Below are 17989 nucleotides of genomic sequence, written 5' to 3' on the forward strand. Positions count from 1 at the left end.
TGTTCTGCAATCAGTGAGATAAATAAAGTTCTGAAGCGAAACGAAAAGCCATGGGAGCAAGAAGAAATAGGATGAGAGGGCGAGGTAGGATCCAAGGCCTTGGCAAGAATGCTGTCCAAGAGGTCAAAGAGATCAAGAAGGAAGAGAAGCAAGAGGGGAAGTTCAATGTTGACTTCCAGGAGCTCAGCAGGGAGTTGTCTACGATTGAGCTGAAGGAGGAGAATGAAAAGTGCTCTGATGGAAGTGAGGAGAGTTACATGAAGGACTCTTGCGTCGGAGATAGAGGTGAGCAGATTAGAGAGACGGATGCCAAAGAGGTGGCAGGCGAGAGTGTTAATGTTTCTGAAGAGGAAAGCAAGATAGTAGGGACACGGGATGACGTGGTGAATGCAGCAAGGATGCCCCAGGCTCTTCATTCGGTGACGCCCAATGTATTGACTACTGTTATACCTCAGACACCGGTGAGAAGGGTGCTTCACGAAGAGGGAAGCAATCTCCTTGTCAAGGAGGAGGGGCTGATGTTTCCCAGCAAGATGATTATCAACAGGTATCCAGGGCATCTATTTATTCACATAGATGAGGTGGAAAGATTCATGACATCTAGGAAGGATGTGGAGAGTGTATCCATTAAGATTGAATCGAAAGAGACTTTGTGCGAGACAAAGAGATATCCTGTGCAGCCTGATGTGGGGATCAATGAGATGCTGCGAGTTCCGATCAGCAGGGTGGAGAACGGAGGGATGCCACTGAGATTCATACTTCTGTTGCATCATAAATCAGGGCGTGTGACGAAGTCGTGTGAAACTGTGCTTACAGTTGACAGTAACCGGATCCGATCAGTACACAACAACCTTCTTGAAAGCCGGCTGGGATGGGACAACTATGTATCGAGGAACCTATTCAAGAGCATAAAGAGCTTCTTCACAAGTGGAGCACCAGATGCATGGAGCCTCAAGGTCTATCTGTCATTTATATCAGAGGATGAGCTCAGGCTGATTCCTGCGCCTCTTCCCCAGGACCTTAAATCCCTTAGCAAGTGGCTGGTGGTAAAGAAGTTTTCATACAACATATGGTTCAGGGGATTTGTGAATATCAGGGGAGATGCTGGAAAGGCATGCACCAACCTGTGGAAGAGAAGATATGTAAGGTGCTATGGATATATGATCTTTGTGTTTAACGAGCACTCCCGGAGTCTTATTGGCACGATAAGCCTTGTGGATGCATGTTTCGACCCAAGCACAAACAACAAGGTGTATCTAGAAAACTTCCTTCGGATCAGTATTGGGCAGAGTGCTGTTGAGCTGCACTTCGACACAAAAGACAAGTACAACACATGCAGGAATGCACTGACCATGATGCTTCCGCAATCATTATTTCACAAGAAGGAGTAGCTGGTCGGAGGGCCCATGTTTTCTTAAGCCCTATCTTATTAAAGACCTTGAATATGAGCTTTCTTTGATGATTTGGCATGGAGGGAAGTTTTCCCGCCAAGGCCAGGGATTTCTAAGAAATTCAGGATCCCAGATGTTTATGCGTCCTGTTTTGAACGAGACGACGAATGCCACGAAAAGACTCGAGTCCAAAGGCAAGGAGGCTGGAGGTGATAAGGAAAGAGTACTTTGTTTCTTGAGGGATGCCTATAAGAAGACCCGGGATCACTCTCTGAAGTACGACCTGAAGAAGTGTTTGGAGATAATTGAAGGTAAGGAGAACCAAGAGGTTGCAGATCTTAGGAATGCCTTAGAGGAGGCGCTTGTTGAAAACGAGACTCTGTTTGCAGAGAAGTGTGAGCTTGCGGTTACTCTTGAGTGTATGAAAGCAGAGAGAGGAGAATGATCCGTTGTCTATACATTAAAAGTTATTAGCGATGTTTAGGAAGGTTAACTGATTTATTGGCGTGCACCCTACCCTGGGGTGGAGATGTACATGAGATATAGATTGTAAGTGGATGCAACTAATTTAGGGTTTTTGCAAAGAAGAGTGCGCGGGTTGAGGACTCAGAGCTCCGAAGGTTTGTGCAGGAGCTTATCCGGGGGTTTGGAGGGCTTGACTTGCTGAGCAGGGTTGAAGTGAGATGCAGCGGAGGGATTGTTGTTGTTGAGGGTGACGAGGAGGTCTCGAGTGTTGTGCATGGATCTCTATTTTTCTGTGGGGAATACAAGTCTGTTAAATGCAGATTTGAGCAGGTCGATTAAATAGTTTATCGAATGTCATTTACATATAAATTATTTCGAAATGATTTGTTTAAAAAACAGATGCATCGGAAAACAATGACTGAGAGTTTACGAGGATACAAGGAAGTGAGGGTGGTTAGAAGAGACAAAAGAACCACAATAAGCTGTGCAGTTGACATGGAGAGTGGGGAGAGGGTTGTTCTTGAGTCTGTAGATCTTTCTGGGTTTTCAGAGGACTATCAGCCGTTATTGATGAATTTTCTGCTAAACCACTCGCTCAACCACTCGCCTTATGTAATGAAGGTGCTAAAAGTGTTTGAGGAGGAGGGCCGGATCTATGTAGTGCAAAAGCACATGTCTCTTGGGCCTGTTGATAGATTCATCAGAGACCAAATCTTGCTGAGCGACGATTTTATCTTCTATGTGTTTATGCAAATAGTGTATGCCATGAAGATAAATGGGGACGAGGGATGGTTCTGGGACAGGATGTCGCCAAGATACATATGGATTGATGAGGATGGAAAGGTCCGAATATGCTGGGCAGATGTTATATTAGGAAATATGAAGGGTGTGGGAGAGTATGTGGGGAGATGGAGTGGGTGTGGGAATGATGTGAGCCTGAAGAGTAAAGCTGATGGAGAATCGATATCTTTTGGGAATCTGAGAAGAATATTTGTGGAACTTGCCCTAAATCCATCTCAATCTTATAGAATGGCCTGCAGCTCTGAGGATTTGCAGGATCTTTCCCTTTTAGGACGCAAGGAGAGTCTTTCGCCGGTTCTGGACGGGTTTGCGTCGCTTCTTTTCGAGGAGAGGGGGAGGATGAGTGATCTAGAGGATTACACACGAAGAATGATCCAGGAGAAGAGAATAGCTAGCAATCCTCGGGAGATACTGGGGGCGCTAAAGGTTATTATAGAGGAAACGAATAGGACTGATGGGTTCAGTACCCTAGAGGAAATGAAAATGAAAGAGAACAGCGGAGAAGCTTCGAAGATAGAGGATAGTGAAAGCACTGGCGGGTCTGAAGAAGGAAGTAAGAGTGTGAGTGGAAGCAGGGTGGACGATGAAAGGGTTGAGTCTTTTGGGACAAGGGAATACAAGAGGGGAAGATTCCATGTGTGTGAGGCAGTGCCCTTAGGGGAAAGAGAGAAGGGGCTGCAGATGAGCGAGCATATGAAGCGGATGGTCCGAGTTGTGAATGCACAGAGCCGGCAGATTGGCCTTCTTACAAAGGCACTGAGGCAGTCTGGGCTCCTGGACAAAGAAATGGACGAAGAGATTGGAGAGTTAGAAGAGTTAGCGGGTTTTCTTCTATTTGGGATGGAAAGGCAGTAAAACACATCATCATAGATAAAAGCTGTTTAATCTATTTCTTGTTTGGAAAGAGCGCAAGCCCCAAATGGAGCATGTTTCCTACTTGTGTGACTTAAGCTTCTATTCGTCATGTGGAGTTGGGGATTCGTTAATTGCGTCTGACAAGATGGGAGCGGTGCATATAGTTGCGCCTGTGATGAGTGTGCTGTGTGTGGATCATTTCAAGAAGGACATCAAGTTCTATCCCATTGATGACGTATGCTTTACTACAGCAGACATGTTCAAGGGAATACGGGTTTGGGATAGATGTCTTGGAGAGGTTGTATATTCCTACAAGGAAGACAGTATTAGGATGCACACATATAGCAAGAATGGGTGCTTGGCGGCTGTTGGAGAGGGGTGTGTGAAGCTTTACGACCTCCGAGTCAGATACAATATCGATGCAGTGCCTCTGAGGATGTGCAGGAAGGCCGAGTGGGGAAATGATAGGATATACTGTATCAATGATGAGTGTGTGGTTGAGTATGACACCCGGAACACAAGCAGTATGGTGTGTGAGGAGAAGAGTGAGGCACAGATGAAAAAAAAGGGGATTGAAGGGATTCTTGACTTTGCCAGTGTCAGCCGGGGGGAGTTCTGCACGGTCCGGAGGGGAAATACGGTGTATCTAATGAGGCTGTCTGGGCTCGATGTAATGGAAGGAACAAGAAGAACATCTATTGGGGGTAAGATGATAAAGGTTAAGGATTCTCCTGATGACTTTGTGATTGGGACAGTAGATGGAAATGGAATAGGCTTTTACGAATACAAGGATACCTGGACACATGAGTTTGAAGGGTTTACAAGTGTGGACTGGATATGGTTTGGAAAGAGCAAGACCTACATGTTTGCGGATAGAAAGGCATATTTTATGGAGGGAGGATACGAAAGGTTCAAGAGTGTTATGAGAGGGGGGCCAGTGAGGGAATGAATGGAATATGCCATTGCAGTCTATTGAGAATAAAAATGGCCTGAGTTTATGGGGCCATAAACAAAATGAAATTCAAGAGAACGATACAGAAAACATTTGGATCGTCGAAAGTGAAGAGCATACAGATGCATCCCACGAAGGCGATGGCGATCATAGGATTGTTCAGCGGGTCAGTGCAGATCTGGGATACGGAAAAGATGTGCATGCTGAATGACATCCATGTATCGAATGAGCCTATCCGAACCTGTATGATTCTAAGCAAGATGGATTGGCTTCTTGTGGGGAGCGACGATGGAAATGTCAGTGTGTATGAGCTGGGAAAGTACAGAAAGATCAAAACACTTCATGCACATGACGACTTCATTAGAAAGATCGAGGGTCATCCACAGGACTCACTGTTTCTGACTGCCTCTGATGATGCAACGATGAAGATGTGGGCATATGAAGGGGAAATCAGCCAAAAGATGGTTTACACAGGCCACACGCATTTTGTGATGGACGTGTGTTTCTATCCAAATGACAGCAGCAAGTTTGTTTCGTGCTCCTTAGATTCGACGATCAAGGTGTGGAACGTGGGCCAGGCGCATTGTATAAAAACATTCAAAGGACATACATCTGGAATAAACAGCATATGCTTCCTTAGCGGGGACTATTTGGTTTCTGGGGCTGATGACCTGATGCTGAAGGTCTGGGACTTTCAGACGACTCAGTGTATAACAACTCTTTCTGGGCATACAAACAATATCAACAAGGTGTATCCGCTTGCCGGCTTTCCGTTGTTTGCCTCGTGCGGAGAGGACGGAAGTGTAAGACTATGGAACAACAAAACGTTCAAGCAGGAGGATCTACTTATGCTACAGGGGGGAAGGGTCTGGGATGTGAAGGAGAAAAACGGAAAGATGGTTGTTGGTTGTGACGAGGAGCTTATTTTTATTGATGCACATCAGGGGACGTCTTTGGTCAGGATGAGCAGGAGCAGGATATTCTATTCTGTTTCTGGGTCTATTTTCGGAGCCAAGAGCGGAAACATAGGTGTGGTCAAGGAGCTGTGTAATGTTGGGTTTTATCCTGATGAGCTAGAGGTTTCTCCGAGCGGGAAGACAATAGCAGTTGGAAATGAGGGGGAGTTTCAGATATTTTCATCCCTGGGGTTCCGAAACAAGTTTAATGGGGAGGGAAGAGACTTTCACTTCATAAGTGACGACGAGTTTATTGTGAGAAACGGAGATGAGGTGAGGTTTTACAAGAAAACAGAGGTCACCGGGGTCATTGAGATAAAGGGCATTAGCAAGCTGTTTTTCCTGAGCACCGCTTTAATAGGATGCAATGTTTGCGACCAGACAAGGATCTATTCGTCGTCTGGAGAGTTCATTTTATCCATCGACGATGCTTCTGACCACCTAGTCATGGTTGGAGACTTTTTAGTTGCATGCGGAGCATTGATAAGGATATACAGGGTGAACCATGAGGTCATCAATGGATTCATTGAGCAGGAGATTGAGGTTCCCGAGGAGGGGATAACCGATGCATTAACGCATGTTGGAACTGAATACTACTCGGTTTCGTCATGGTGCACAGGAGACGGGATATTCTACTTTGTGTCGAATAATAAGGGATACTACCTTATCTTGGGCGACAGGCTTTATGTACATCACTTTTCACCTATTGACGGAATAGCTGCGGGTGTTGAAGACGGGACTCTATTCTATCTTCATGGCAAGGATATTGAGTCAAAAAAGATCGACATGGAGTTTCTCGAATTCCAGAGGTCTGTGATACTTGGGAAGGAGTATAGGATCACGGAGGGGATACGCAGCAAGGCAATTGCATTTTTTGAGTCTCTAGAAATGCACGAGAGGGCTCTAGATCTTTGCAACGATGATAATCAGAAGTTTGAGATTCTCCTGAAGTTAGATAGATATGACGAGGCGTTTTCAAAGGCAAACAGCATAGTCAAGTACGACAAGCTCGGAAGATACTTCCTCAAGGCAGGGGAGCTGTCTAAGGCGTCTGAGTGCTTTCTCAGATCAAAGAACTGGGAGAGCCTCCTCCTTGCAGATATCTTATCTGGGAAAAGGAATCTTAGTGTTGCTGGAACAGAATGCAGAAAGGAGGGGAGGCTTAACCATGCATTCTTTGCATATCTAAAGGGTGGCCAGTATGGAGAATGTGCAAAGTTGCTAGAGGGCACACCTTTCTCATCGCTGTTTTGCAAAAACTACCTTGATTAAATAAGTTTGTCTCTTTAAAACTCTGTTCCTTCATAAGTAGTGGCTACAGGAATCCCTGAATGGAGGAACTAAAAAAATGGTATCCAATCGAGGTGACGACGCATAACCTGCACTTCCATGAGGAAGCGTCTATATTTACAATGCATGGAAATGAGAAGTTCATAGCAACTGGGGGAGGAGATAGAGATATAAGGCTATGGAGGGTGGAGAAGGATGTATCCAAGGGAACGGATTTTTGTTATACTACAGCGATTGACTCTTCGATAAAGATAAAGTACCATACTGTGCTCTCTGGGCATCATAGAAGTGTGAACTGCGTTAGATTTAACGGAGACGTACTAGCATCCTGCTCTGATGGAGGAGAGGTTATATTGTGGGAGAAGGAAAGGCCCTATGTGGTAAGAAGGATCGATGGAGACGATGCATATGAGCTTGTGTGGGGATGCGGACATCTCTTTGTCGGATTTTCTAGCGGAAATATACTGGTATATCAAGTGGTTTCAAATAATGAATCTGATGCTACCAATGCAGCAAATGAAGGAAGCTCTAACGAAGCTTCAGATAGGGGGTCTTTTTCTGGGAAAGACAATCAAGGGGTATCTGCTAGGCTGGTGCAGAAGATAAAGTGCCATGAAGACATAGTCCAGGGCCTGGCATTCAACAGTCGCTTCAATGTTCTGACATCTTTAAGCAAGGACCGTACAGGAAAGACGTTCCTATTTACAGATAAGCTTGTAGAGATAGAAAAGATGGAGTACTATGACAACGACAAGCTGTTTTCCACAGGAAGAGGGTTCTTTAGGAGGCTTTCGTATTCTCCTGATGGAAAGCTCTTGTATCTTGTATGCTGTAGATCGAACAGTGTCGTGGTGCTTCACTATCCGTTCAGAATGGAGCATGTGTATGCAACAATAGGCCCCTTTGACTCTGAACCTCTGAAGGTTGTGTGCGAAAGGGACAAGGTATTTGTCACGACAAAGAAGAGCTTGTACATGATTGCTCATAACAGGCTGGGGTTCTGCGTAGACAACATCTCGTTTATGACGATAACCGATGGCCATGTGTTTGATGGCATTTGCTTTCTATCCTCCCTGGATGGATTTGTATCATCTGTGCGCATGAAGGGAGACTAGACTATTTGGCAGTAATATTTGCAGGGTGGAGAGAGCCCTTGGATGGGGATCCAGGATAAAATTAACGAGATAGAGGCTGAGATGGCCAGGACGCAGAAGAATAAGAAGACGGAGCACCATCTCGGGGTTCTCAAGGCAAAGCTTGCAAGATACAGGCATGAGCTCGATGCACCAAAGGCCAAGACTTCCAAGGGAGAGGGATTTGAGGTTTCGAAGAGTGGGGATGCACGGGTTGTGTTAATTGGGTTTCCCAGTGTTGGAAAGTCGACTCTGCTCTCGAAGATTACAAACACACATAGCAAGGCAGCAGAACATGAGTTTACCACTCTGGAGTGCATATCCGGCAAGATGTGTTTGAACGGAACATGGATCCAGGTCCTAGATCTTCCGGGAATTGTTTCTGGGGCTTCACAGAACAGGGGGAGAGGGAGGCAGGTGATAAGCATTGCAAGGACAGCCGACCTGATATTGATGGTTCTCGACCCCCGAAGGTATGAAGACAAAAAGATACTTGAAAACGAGCTGCATGAGATGGGGATAAGGCTGAACAAGAAGAAGCCAGACATATCGCTTACGTATACAACGAGCGGGGGAATTAACATCGGGGTAGTATGCCAGCTCACAAGGACGACCGAGGAGACTATAAGGGCGATTCTAAGGGAGTACAAGATCAACAATTGCCAGATGTTTGTAAGAGAAGATGTATGTGATGACGACATTATAGATGTTGTTAGTGGGACCTGTGTTTACGTGGATTGCCTGTATGTATACAATAAGATAGATGAGCTTTCTCTAGAGGATTTTAATAAAGTTGCAGAGTATCCTAACAGTACGCCCATAAGCTGCCAGAAAGGATGGAATATCGACATGTTGCTCGAGGATGTATGGGCTAAGCTAAGGCTCACAAGGGTTTACACGAAGAAGAAGGGGATGTTCCCCGCTTTAGACGACCCTGTTGTAATCAGAGAAGGAGGAACGGTGAGGGACCTATGCGCCCACATCCACAAGGACTTTCTCCTAAGCTTTAAGCATGCTTTGGTTTGGGGAACCAGTGCAAAGCATAGTCCACAGAAAGTTGGGCTTGGACATACATTGGAGGACGAAGACGTCGTTCAAATATTTCTCAAGTAACCTAGCTCTGGGCGTATTTATCAAGATATGTTTTCATATCGCCATTTGCCTCGGTGAATGCCTGTAAGAATATGGAATATGCAGCGTCTCTTTGTCTCTGCCTGTACATTCCTGCAACATTCCTGAATAGATCGTTCCTTATGAAATATTTGTGGATGAATCTGCTGCCGCAGGATACAATCTGGAGGAGCACCTTTGAGATGAACACCGGGCTCATGCTGTTTTTGTGCCTGGATGCAAATATCCGCTCCATCAGTCCTGTGTTAACCAGAAGCTCTCTTGTCCTAAATCCATGGTTGGCAAGCAAATACAACAAAAGATTCTGCAAGTCTGGATGGGATTCTAGGCTGTCAAAGAGACCCGAGACCTCCATGTAGAACATGTCCAGCTTTTCGGGTTTACACACATCCAGCAAGACATACAGTCCTTCTATGACATACAAAAGGCCATCATCAAAACTCTTTTCACCTATTAAACTCTTGGTTTTATATAGAATACGCGCAAAGTCAATTGCCTCTGACATCTTCTCTCTGAATATAAAGCAGAGATAGTAGAAAGTCTCGAAGAAGTACTCGTTATCTCTGTAGATCCTCTCCAAGTACGCTTCTACATTTCCAACTTTACAGCTGCTCCCTCCACACTTCTTGAGGAAATCTCTTATCTCTTCATCAGACATTTCTGCCACCTTGCTCTCATTCCTTGTCAACTCTTGCTTGCTCATCATGACAAGAAAGCCTTCATAGACCCTTGCAGTGTCCTCATCTAGATTTTTTGCCACGACTTCTCTATAGAACCCATATGGTGTGATCTTATTACTGAAAGAAACACCAAACAACTCAAATACCTTCTCCCCGTTTTCCAGCAGCATTCTGAACAAGTGGAAGCTCTCCATCCTTAGAAGATCGAGCACGCCATCTCTACTTTCAAGCATCTTTCCAAATACAGAGGCATCCATGTATTTGCTTGTCCTGAGGAGACTCGAAAAGACGCCTGCTCCCCTTTCTGAAGCCTCTTCTATGCCCATACCATCTTTGCCCAGGATATCTCTTTCAACGAACTCGACAAAATCATCTCGAATCTTTTCAGTCTCAAAGCAGACAGCATACTCCTCAATGTCGTCGTATACAATTGCAACGTGTCTCTCTGACTTCCCACACTGCTTCTCGATAAGCAGTATCTCAAAGCACTTGCCTGTCCCGTCATCTTCAATAAAAATGCAGCCATTTTCAATACGGAAGACTATTCCCATGCACATCTCTTCCCATTCATCATTCACATTCCTGAAGACCCTAGCCCTTACAGGAATCATCGGGGATTTCCCACAAGAAAGATATTCACTAAAGGAACATGTATTTATTCGTGCACAATAGAATACACTATAGCCCAAACCCAGGATCAATCTTTTTAACCCCCTTATAGCCCAGCAACGAAAGCCCTGCCAGGGCAAACATAAGGTGATACAGGTCTGCCTCGTTCCCGGGCCTGTCAGAAAACCCACCGGACCGCCCTTGGCACGAAAATATGAACTTTGCAAGTTCCTTTTGATTCACATGGCTTTCTCTTCCAATAAGCACAAGGGAAGAGTACGCCCAGAAGGAATAGCAAACATCTTCTTTCTTGCTTACCCTTCCTGAAAGGCCTCCTGAGCTCGTCTGCTTCATTGCTATGAATCTTGTCACTCCCTCCACATCTACCGATCCAAGGGCCCCGAGCGATCTTAGCGTACTCAGACAACAGAACACCTGTGCAGCATGGGATTCAGCACCTTCAACCGCGCCAAATCCTCCGTCCAGGTTGTAGCATCTCTGAGTGTATAGAACAATCGCCTTTGTGTCAATGCCAACCTCGGATAGAAATTCGCCACATATGGGATTTGATAGGCTTTTGGAATCGAAGTCACCCTTTTCGAGGAGAGATAGTAGGTGTAACCCCAGCACGGCACAGCAATTGATTCGAGTGTCTATCTCTCCATAGATGTCGTTGTAGAAGTACCCTTCAGGTTGTAGTAGCTTCGATATAAATGACACAGTGCTTCTATCACTGTAATGGATGCGATAGATGTAGAGTATCTGCAATGCATTAAATGTGCTCGTTATGTTCGAGGAGTATCCTGCACATCCCCCGAACCCTCCATCCTCATTCCTACATCTCATAACATAATCGACAACTCTACTCTTCATCTCCTCCACTTCCTCCATTCCTAACATCGACAGGGAATTCACAGACCAGTATATGGTATTAAGTCTGGATGGCTCAGTCAGGTAATACAGAAGGTTCTTTGTGTGGATAGTCCTTTGGATAAAAGAAAAATGCTCATCCACCTTCAGTTCCATTCTAGGGTATCTAAATTTATTGTCCTCTTCATAGCTATCTATTGAGAGACCGGTAAAGGCAGAGCACACAGTGGCCTTTCTCCGGTCTTGTCATAAAAATAAACATATATCTGATAAACAACATCACTTCAAAAGTATTTACATCCAATCAAAACAAAACAAGGATGAATGAAGTGGAAACCAGTAATCGCGATCTTTCCAATGCAGACATCCCTACAGAGGACCAGATAGAGGAAGAAGCCAATAGCAGGCGGGGGATCTTCAGATACTTCAGGGTGGCAAGGGCAGAATATACTAAGTTTGCCATCCTGGGTTTGATGTTTGGAATAATCGGATTCATATACTCATTCATGAGGATCCTGAAGGACATGTTTGTGATGGTGAGGCAGGAGCCCACAACAATATTGTTCATCAAGATCTTCTACATCCTTCCGGTTTCAATGGCCCTCGTGTTCCTCATACAGTACATGCTGGGAACAAAGACCGTCTCCAGAATATTCTCTATCTTCTGTGGGGGATTTGCATCTCTATTCTTTGTGTGTGGGATTGTGTTTCTGATAGAGGAGCAGGTTTCTCCGTCAAAGTTTCTGTTCAGAGACATGTTCATTGACGGCAAAATGTCGACCAGGGGTCTTAATGTCTTCAAGTCAATGCTTCTGACGCTAAATGAGCCTCTTGCAACGATTGTGTTCATCTCTGCAGAAATGTGGGGAAGCCTTGTCCTTTCCTATCTTTTCCTGAGTTTTCTAAACGAATCGTGCACAATCAAGCAGTTCTCTAGGTTTATTCCTCCACTTATAATCATCACAAACGTATCTCTGTTTCTTTCTGCGACAGTAGCCGGTGCCTTTTTCAAGCTTCGAGAGAAACTGGCCTTCCAGCAAAACCAGTTTCTTCTTTCAGGTATCTTCATCTCCCAGGGCCTCCTAGTGGTCTCGGTAATCTTCCTCAAGATATATCTCGAAAGAGTGGTAATGAAGAGGCCTCTGTTCATCGTTTCGTCGGGATCAAGAAGGAAAAAGGCAAAGGCCAATGTGTCTTTCTCCGAGGGCCTCGAGATAATGTCCCAGTCAAAGCTGTTGCTTGCAATGTCTCTCATCGTACTGTTCTTCAACATTTCCTACAACATGATTGAGTCTACATTCAAGGTTGGGGTGAAGGTTGCTGCAGAATACTACAACGAGGAAAAGGGAAAGTACTCTGGGAAGTTCAATAGGATCGACCAGTACCTTACCTCTGTCGTAGTCATATGCCTCAACCTGTCGCCGTTCTCCAGCTATGTGGAGACAAGGGGATTTCTGCTTGTTGGGATCATAACACCGGTCGTGACACTCCTAGCCATCACGCTTTTCTTGGGATCTGCACTTTACAACACTAGCATGGAGGAATCCGGCATTGGAATTGTGAACGGCCTGTTTCCAAGCGGAAAGCCTCTGTATATGCTTGAAAACTATTCCGGAATAATCTTCATGTCACTACTGAAGATCACAAAGTATTCGGCATTTGACATATGTAAAGAAAAGCTTGGAATGAGAATCAATCCAACATACAGAGCAAGATTCAAGAGTGTGTACGATGGGATCTTCGGAAAGCTTGGGAAGTCCATAGGGTCCATCTATGGGCTCTTGATGTTTGAGGCCCTAGATACTGAAGACCTTAGAAAGGCAACGCCAATAACTGCAGGTATCATCTTCATCTTTGTTGTGATGTGGATAAAGGCCATAATCTACCTCTCAAAGTCCTATGACTCTGCAGTACAGCACAATAGAGACGTAGACATTGATATGACAGATAAGGGCAAAAAGAGCTTGGAGGTATCCGAGCAGCCAAAAGTTGTAGATTAAAACCACAATCCAAACTTGTTTTATTCCGAGGGCGCCCCAGATTGGGCCTCTGCCTTTCCAAAGGTGCCAAGAGTATCATAGCGAGCAATTCTCTCCATATAAGCTTTGCTTTCTCTATCTCCATTTCTTATTCTAAATGCCCCGTAGATAGACGTAGACAAAATAAACAAGCCAGCCAAGGCACATTGGAGGGCTACATATGCTAGGAAGGACATGGTTCCATACATCCTAGCTAGGCACGTGGTGGCAACCATAATCATAAGAAAGCATCTTGACATCGGCATGGCTTTGGTTCCTTGCATGTATGGGGTCGTTTTCTTATCTTTCAAATACGAAGCTTCGGCCTCTCCATCAAAGGACAAGAAGATCATGACTGGACTGTGATTCTGTGGCCACACTCGCAGGAGTAGAATACAGTTTGTCCCTCGTCAGTCGACCTTAGCTGTGCAGTGTTGTACATCATCTCCTCAGAGCCACAAGCAGGGCATCTATGCTTGATCTTGGCACCAGAAACATCAATGGCCTCCACATGTGAATCTCTCTGGACCTCCACTTCGGTGTGAATGGGCTTTATCATGTCGACAGAGTTTTCTCTCTTGCATCTCGGGCACTCCACCTTGGTGCTGTTTGACTTCACATAGATTAACGTTCCACAGATGCAAAACATGTTGGGATTCTATTTCAAGAAATCTTATATGGAAGGGAGCATGGGCTACTGAGATAGGACTGAATGATAGCACGCTGCAGAGAACGGTGACGATTTAATATCGAGATAGATCATGAAGATTAAAATTTTAGAAAATTTGCAAGTGTCTTCCTAGATAAAATGGCGAGGTATCTGCCCTAGACATGGGGGGAGTTCAAATTGGTGGGAAAATAGGTAGAAGCATGGATGGAGAAAATAGTATGGGGAAATCCAGAAATGCCCATCTGGACCTGGAAGCAATAGCAAGGTGTTGTGAGGATGCTCTCAAGGCAAATCCCTGCAACTCAGAGGCACTGTATAGCCTAGGGAAATATCACATAGAAAACAAAAACATAGATGAAGCAGAGGTCATTGCAGCCAGGTTGTTTGAGTTGGAGTCTGAATCCTACGAGGGATGTGTGCTGAGCGGATACATAGGCCTTCAAAGAATCAGGCTTGACAAGAGCTATGAGAACTTTGTGAAGGCATATTACAAGGCTGAATACAAAGACAAGTTCCTAATGTATGGAATCTCACTTTTCTATGAGGCCATTGGAGATTACATGAGTGCAAGGCCTTGGTTTGTGTTGTTGAATAAATTGGGGGTAGAGGAGTACAAGAGCTATGAGACATTATTTAGAACAGGCGTTTGCCTTAAAAAGATGAGCAGGCTTCAAGACTCCATCAACGTCTTCCGTGTCATAGTGTATGATCCATTGAGCAACGCCTACAATCCTGATGTCCAGATCCAAATAGCCCACCTTTACGAAATGCAGTCTAAGCACGAGCTTGCATTTGAGGTCCTGAGAGGGATAGAGAAGTCAGAGAGGCATAACCTCATAGTTTCGAGGCTGTGTGCATGGCTAGACTACAAGATTGGAAACTTTCGAGGGGTGAAAAGACGGTATAGATCAGATAGCATTGCGAGCAATGATCCTTATCTTCTATATCTGGTTGGAAGAATCAGGTACATAGAAAGGAACTACATGGGTGCGTTGAGAAAGTACATGAGGGCTGCACAGATGGACTCTATGGAGGGGATGGTGCACAATTCAATAGGATGCACATATTTCCGTCAGGGCAAGCTTTTGCTTGCAAAGACAGCCTTCATGAATGCTTTGGAGGTGAACCCAAAGCTTTCTGAGGCCTCCATCAACCTCAAACTTATTGAGAAAATAGTACCTCCAAATAAAAAAGAGACTACTGAGTCCATGGATAGTACTCTATATAACCCTAGGGAGCCACCCCCTGCCATTGGGAAAACCAGATACCTTGACTCAGGCGTGTTCTTCAAGGATCCAGCATATAACACACACCCAAGAGTGTTTAGGATCATTCTTCCTATGAAAGCGTCCAAATTTGAGCTGCTTCCAGGAAGATTTTAAGTGGCTTATTAAATTGGAGTATGTAGAATCATGACGTCAAGACATGCTTAATGCATTAACTATACTTTACTTTTCTCAGAATTATCCAATTGAATGTGGTGATGATATTCGGAGGGTGGTCCAATTGGTAGGTTTTTGATTAAAAAGGAAAAAATCGTACAGGCTTGATGGTAGGCTTGCCTGATATGACAATATGCAGTGAGAGAGTGTTTGAGTCGCACATTGAGCTCCAGAGGGATGTGTTCTTTGTGTCTGTGATCTGCCTTCTGATCATAATGATCAAAAACCTGGTGATCCTTCCTCTAGCATCCATCCTAATCAGGAGATTTGGTATGGAAGAGACCCTAGGATTTGACCGGAAGAAGAAGTTCTGTGTTTCTCTCTGGAAGGCCATGTTCTACTCGTTTACGTCTGTTTACGGATACTTTGTAATCAGGAGTGAACCTTCGGCTTACACTGCAAAAAGCCTCTCAAGCACTTGGGGGGCTCATAATACACCTGCAAGAGTTCTGTTCTATTACTACCTGGAGTTTTCATACTATTTTGTCGAGTTGTTTTATCTGTTCAATGAGCACATGTATAAGGATTTCCTACAGATGGTAACGCACCATGTGGTGACCATTATGCTTCTGGTACTGTCCTATCACAAGGACATGCTGCGCCCTGGCGTAGTTATAATGGCCATACATGACATATCGGATCCGTTTTTGGAGATCAGCAAGATCGCAACCTACGTTCATTATAAGTCCTTAGCAAAGGGTATATTTTCATGTTTTGCAGGAATTTTCATTGTGTCCAGGCTTGTCATCTATGCATTCCTGATTTCACTTCCCATAGGCATTTCCGTATGGAGATATAGATTTAATCCATGCCTGTTTCTCATCAGCATTTTACTCCAGGGATTGACTGCCATGCATATTATATGGTCGTTTATGATCATGAAAATGGTGATCAAGGTTAGTCGTAGAGAGGAGTTTGAGGATATCAGGTCTGTTAAGTCGAAGGGCTCTTATGGCAAGGCCAAGTCCAAATGAGTTCTCAAGCAGGGACTAGATATTAGATATTTGGCATAAGGTATCCCCAGAATTGATGATTATGGCACTTTTCATATATCCACTTGTTCTTGGAACGGAGACCTATAGATTTGTAAAGTACTTTAGTGATGAGCAGGGAATAAAGGTACCCGAGCAAATAGTTGATGACTACAACGAGGCCGAGGATGAGTTCAACGTAGAGGCAATGGACTTTGATTATATATTCCATAATGGAAACAAGATAGACATTTTCCAGTATAAGGCTGGAGAGGAGCTGATTGCATCTGTGTTTTTTTCCAGGGACAAGTTCTATGGAATTGTGGACAGGAAGATCATCCAAAGAAACGTTGTTTTTGTGTACACAATGTACGTTTCGAAGAGGCATAGGGGAAAGGGATACTCGAAAAGAATTCTGAAGGATGCCGCAGACTCTCTGAACAAGCACTATGGAATGAACGGAGACTTCCTTCTGGTTCTACATCTGAACCCGCAAGATAAGGACATGGATCTTGCATTTTCTGTATACTACAACCTTAACTTTAGGAGTGGAGGGCTATCAATGATAGGCCCGAACGAAAAGCAATACTTTTTGGAGGAGCTTCTTCAATATCGGAATCCCTGCAATGTAATCGATGAGTATGATGAAGAAAGAGACAGGGGTGCGTACATGGTGATGTTCTGTGAATATCCAAAGCTCTTCATGTGTGAGAAGGAGAGGTATGACAAGCTGATGGATTACGGAGAAAGATTAAGGAACATTCTGAAGAGGGGGTGGCTACAAGAGCCCTCGCCGGCATCGTGAAACAAGCAGTGAAGTCATTGTCAAGATTTCTGAAACAGAGAAAGAAATAATGGGATATAACATAGAGCAAAGGAAATAACAATGCGGTCTGTCCTCTTAGTGATATCGGCAATATATGGATTCCGAACTATCGGAGGCAGCATAAAAGAAGGCAGCGTTGACTATGAAAAGATGGTGAGCCAAGAGAAGTGTGTTCTGTTTGTGAGAAGATTCTGCCCATACAGTATTGCAGCAAGAGAGCTGCTCGATGACAGTGGTGTCAGATGCAAAGTTGTTGAGGTTGATGAACTTCCAGAGGCTATAGACTTTGTCAAAAGATATCAAAGAACGTTCCCTGCCTTTTTCCTTGATGGCGTTCTTGTTAAAGGAGGATATGAAGGACTCAGCTATCTCTCAAGCAGAAGCCTCCCTCCGTTTGATAAGTCTTCTCCATCCATTGATAGGAAGGGCATATCACCTAGATTAAAAGGTTAGGTATTCTTATTGTCTTATTATGTGTAATTATTTATTGCTATTGTTTGCCCTGTATCTTTTCAGGAATTTTTCAATATCCATGACCTTTTTGCCATCTTTATACAGTAGGGGCGCTCCACCCTGTGTAGACATAAAGTTATAGACATCTAGATTATCCTCCGCATAGAGTGGCTTATAAGGCACGCCAAGCTCCTTGAGCTTACTCTCTAGCTCTCTTGAGTGATTACAGTTCTCCTCAAGCATAGCAACAACCCCTGGACCTCTTACCGCTTCAGGGACAGTGTTCATTACAGGGCCCGACGAGTGAATGTCACTGCTAATTCCAACAGGCCTCTGCTTCTCAGAATCTAACGCCTCAATGGATGTAATTCCCATGCCTACGATGAACATAACCGAATGGAAAAGGCAAGAAGACTTCATTGTTCCAAGCATTGTAAGCAAAGTTAAATAAGTTTTCTTCATACAATGTTTTAATA

The 17989-nt window shown here is 44.4% G+C and overlaps 18 protein-coding genes across 18 annotated transcripts; 13 read left to right on the forward strand and 5 right to left on the reverse strand.

The window, feature by feature from the left end:
• Window positions 1-50: 50 nt before the first annotated feature.
• EHEL_081200 (uncharacterized protein) lies at window positions 51-1391 on the forward strand (the record flags this gene model as incomplete). The annotated part of the gene is made up of 1 exon (XM_003887752.1): window positions 51-1391. The coding sequence occupies one exon, from the start codon at window positions 51-53 to the stop codon at window positions 1389-1391; it is 1341 nt and encodes a 446-aa protein (XP_003887801.1).
• A 139-nt stretch (window positions 1392-1530) lies between these two features.
• EHEL_081210 (uncharacterized protein) lies at window positions 1531-1836 on the forward strand (the record flags this gene model as incomplete). Its single annotated transcript, XM_003887753.1, has 1 exon — window positions 1531-1836. The coding sequence occupies one exon, from the start codon at window positions 1531-1533 to the stop codon at window positions 1834-1836; it is 306 nt and encodes a 101-aa protein (XP_003887802.1).
• Window positions 1837-1920: 84 nt separating this feature from the next.
• EHEL_081220 (uncharacterized protein) lies at window positions 1921-2195 on the forward strand (the record flags this gene model as incomplete). Its single annotated transcript, XM_003887754.1, has 2 exons — window positions 1921-1940; window positions 1964-2195. The coding sequence occupies 2 exons, from the start codon at window positions 1921-1923 to the stop codon at window positions 2193-2195; spliced, it is 252 nt and encodes an 83-aa protein (XP_003887803.1).
• Window positions 2196-2255: 60 nt separating this feature from the next.
• EHEL_081230 (uncharacterized protein) lies at window positions 2256-3512 on the forward strand (the record flags this gene model as incomplete). The annotated part of the gene is made up of 1 exon (XM_003887755.2): window positions 2256-3512. One exon carries the CDS (start codon window positions 2256-2258, stop codon window positions 3510-3512), a length of 1257 nt encoding a protein of 418 aa, XP_003887804.2.
• A 64-nt stretch (window positions 3513-3576) lies between these two features.
• Window positions 3577-4461, forward strand: EHEL_081240 (uncharacterized protein; the record flags this gene model as incomplete). Its single annotated transcript, XM_003887756.1, has 1 exon — window positions 3577-4461. The coding sequence occupies one exon, from the start codon at window positions 3577-3579 to the stop codon at window positions 4459-4461; it is 885 nt and encodes a 294-aa protein (XP_003887805.1).
• Window positions 4462-4526: 65 nt separating this feature from the next.
• On the forward strand, window positions 4527-6692 carry EHEL_081250 (WD40 domain-containing protein; the record flags this gene model as incomplete). The annotated part of the gene is made up of 1 exon (XM_003887757.1): window positions 4527-6692. The coding sequence occupies one exon, from the start codon at window positions 4527-4529 to the stop codon at window positions 6690-6692; it is 2166 nt and encodes a 721-aa protein (XP_003887806.1).
• Window positions 6693-6751: 59 nt separating this feature from the next.
• Window positions 6752-7825, forward strand: EHEL_081260 (uncharacterized protein; the record flags this gene model as incomplete). The annotated part of the gene is made up of 1 exon (XM_003887758.1): window positions 6752-7825. The coding sequence occupies one exon, from the start codon at window positions 6752-6754 to the stop codon at window positions 7823-7825; it is 1074 nt and encodes a 357-aa protein (XP_003887807.1).
• Window positions 7826-7867: 42 nt separating this feature from the next.
• Window positions 7868-8956, forward strand: EHEL_081270 (developmentally regulated GTP-binding protein; the record flags this gene model as incomplete). Its single annotated transcript, XM_003887759.1, has 1 exon — window positions 7868-8956. One exon carries the CDS (start codon window positions 7868-7870, stop codon window positions 8954-8956), a length of 1089 nt encoding a protein of 362 aa, XP_003887808.1.
• A 1-nt stretch (window position 8957) lies between these two features.
• EHEL_081280 (uncharacterized protein) lies at window positions 8958-10265 on the reverse strand (the record flags this gene model as incomplete). The annotated part of the gene is made up of 1 exon (XM_003887760.1): window positions 8958-10265. One exon carries the CDS (start codon window positions 10263-10265, stop codon window positions 8958-8960), a length of 1308 nt encoding a protein of 435 aa, XP_003887809.1.
• A 67-nt stretch (window positions 10266-10332) lies between these two features.
• Window positions 10333-11289, reverse strand: EHEL_081290 (prenyltransferase subunit beta; the record flags this gene model as incomplete). The annotated part of the gene is made up of 1 exon (XM_003887761.1): window positions 10333-11289. One exon carries the CDS (start codon window positions 11287-11289, stop codon window positions 10333-10335), a length of 957 nt encoding a protein of 318 aa, XP_003887810.1.
• A 164-nt stretch (window positions 11290-11453) lies between these two features.
• EHEL_081300 (ATP/ADP translocase) lies at window positions 11454-13133 on the forward strand (the record flags this gene model as incomplete). Its single annotated transcript, XM_003887762.1, has 1 exon — window positions 11454-13133. One exon carries the CDS (start codon window positions 11454-11456, stop codon window positions 13131-13133), a length of 1680 nt encoding a protein of 559 aa, XP_003887811.1.
• Window positions 13134-13153: 20 nt separating this feature from the next.
• Window positions 13154-13435, reverse strand: EHEL_081310 (uncharacterized protein; the record flags this gene model as incomplete). Its single annotated transcript, XM_003887763.1, has 1 exon — window positions 13154-13435. The coding sequence occupies one exon, from the start codon at window positions 13433-13435 to the stop codon at window positions 13154-13156; it is 282 nt and encodes a 93-aa protein (XP_003887812.1).
• Window positions 13436-13500: 65 nt separating this feature from the next.
• EHEL_081320 (DNA-directed RNA polymerase subunit M) lies at window positions 13501-13800 on the reverse strand (the record flags this gene model as incomplete). Its single annotated transcript, XM_003887764.1, has 1 exon — window positions 13501-13800. One exon carries the CDS (start codon window positions 13798-13800, stop codon window positions 13501-13503), a length of 300 nt encoding a protein of 99 aa, XP_003887813.1.
• Window positions 13801-13982: 182 nt separating this feature from the next.
• EHEL_081330 (uncharacterized protein) lies at window positions 13983-15203 on the forward strand (the record flags this gene model as incomplete). Its single annotated transcript, XM_003887765.1, has 1 exon — window positions 13983-15203. One exon carries the CDS (start codon window positions 13983-13985, stop codon window positions 15201-15203), a length of 1221 nt encoding a protein of 406 aa, XP_003887814.1.
• A 167-nt stretch (window positions 15204-15370) lies between these two features.
• EHEL_081340 (TRAM protein transporter) lies at window positions 15371-16237 on the forward strand (the record flags this gene model as incomplete). Its single annotated transcript, XM_003887766.1, has 1 exon — window positions 15371-16237. The coding sequence occupies one exon, from the start codon at window positions 15371-15373 to the stop codon at window positions 16235-16237; it is 867 nt and encodes a 288-aa protein (XP_003887815.1).
• A 55-nt stretch (window positions 16238-16292) lies between these two features.
• On the forward strand, window positions 16293-17039 carry EHEL_081350 (uncharacterized protein; the record flags this gene model as incomplete). The annotated part of the gene is made up of 1 exon (XM_003887767.1): window positions 16293-17039. One exon carries the CDS (start codon window positions 16293-16295, stop codon window positions 17037-17039), a length of 747 nt encoding a protein of 248 aa, XP_003887816.1.
• An 81-nt stretch (window positions 17040-17120) lies between these two features.
• Window positions 17121-17513, forward strand: EHEL_081360 (glutaredoxin; the record flags this gene model as incomplete). The annotated part of the gene is made up of 1 exon (XM_003887768.1): window positions 17121-17513. One exon carries the CDS (start codon window positions 17121-17123, stop codon window positions 17511-17513), a length of 393 nt encoding a protein of 130 aa, XP_003887817.1.
• A 27-nt stretch (window positions 17514-17540) lies between these two features.
• Window positions 17541-17933, reverse strand: EHEL_081370 (uncharacterized protein; the record flags this gene model as incomplete). Its single annotated transcript, XM_003887769.1, has 1 exon — window positions 17541-17933. The coding sequence occupies one exon, from the start codon at window positions 17931-17933 to the stop codon at window positions 17541-17543; it is 393 nt and encodes a 130-aa protein (XP_003887818.1).
• Between the last annotated feature and the right edge of the window lie 56 nt (window positions 17934-17989).

The sequence above is a fragment of the Encephalitozoon hellem genome, chromosome VIII (genome assembly GCF_000277815.2).
Source record: "Encephalitozoon hellem ATCC 50504 chromosome VIII, complete sequence".
In the NCBI taxonomy this organism is placed as follows: Eukaryota; Fungi; Microsporidia; family Unikaryonidae; genus Encephalitozoon; species Encephalitozoon hellem.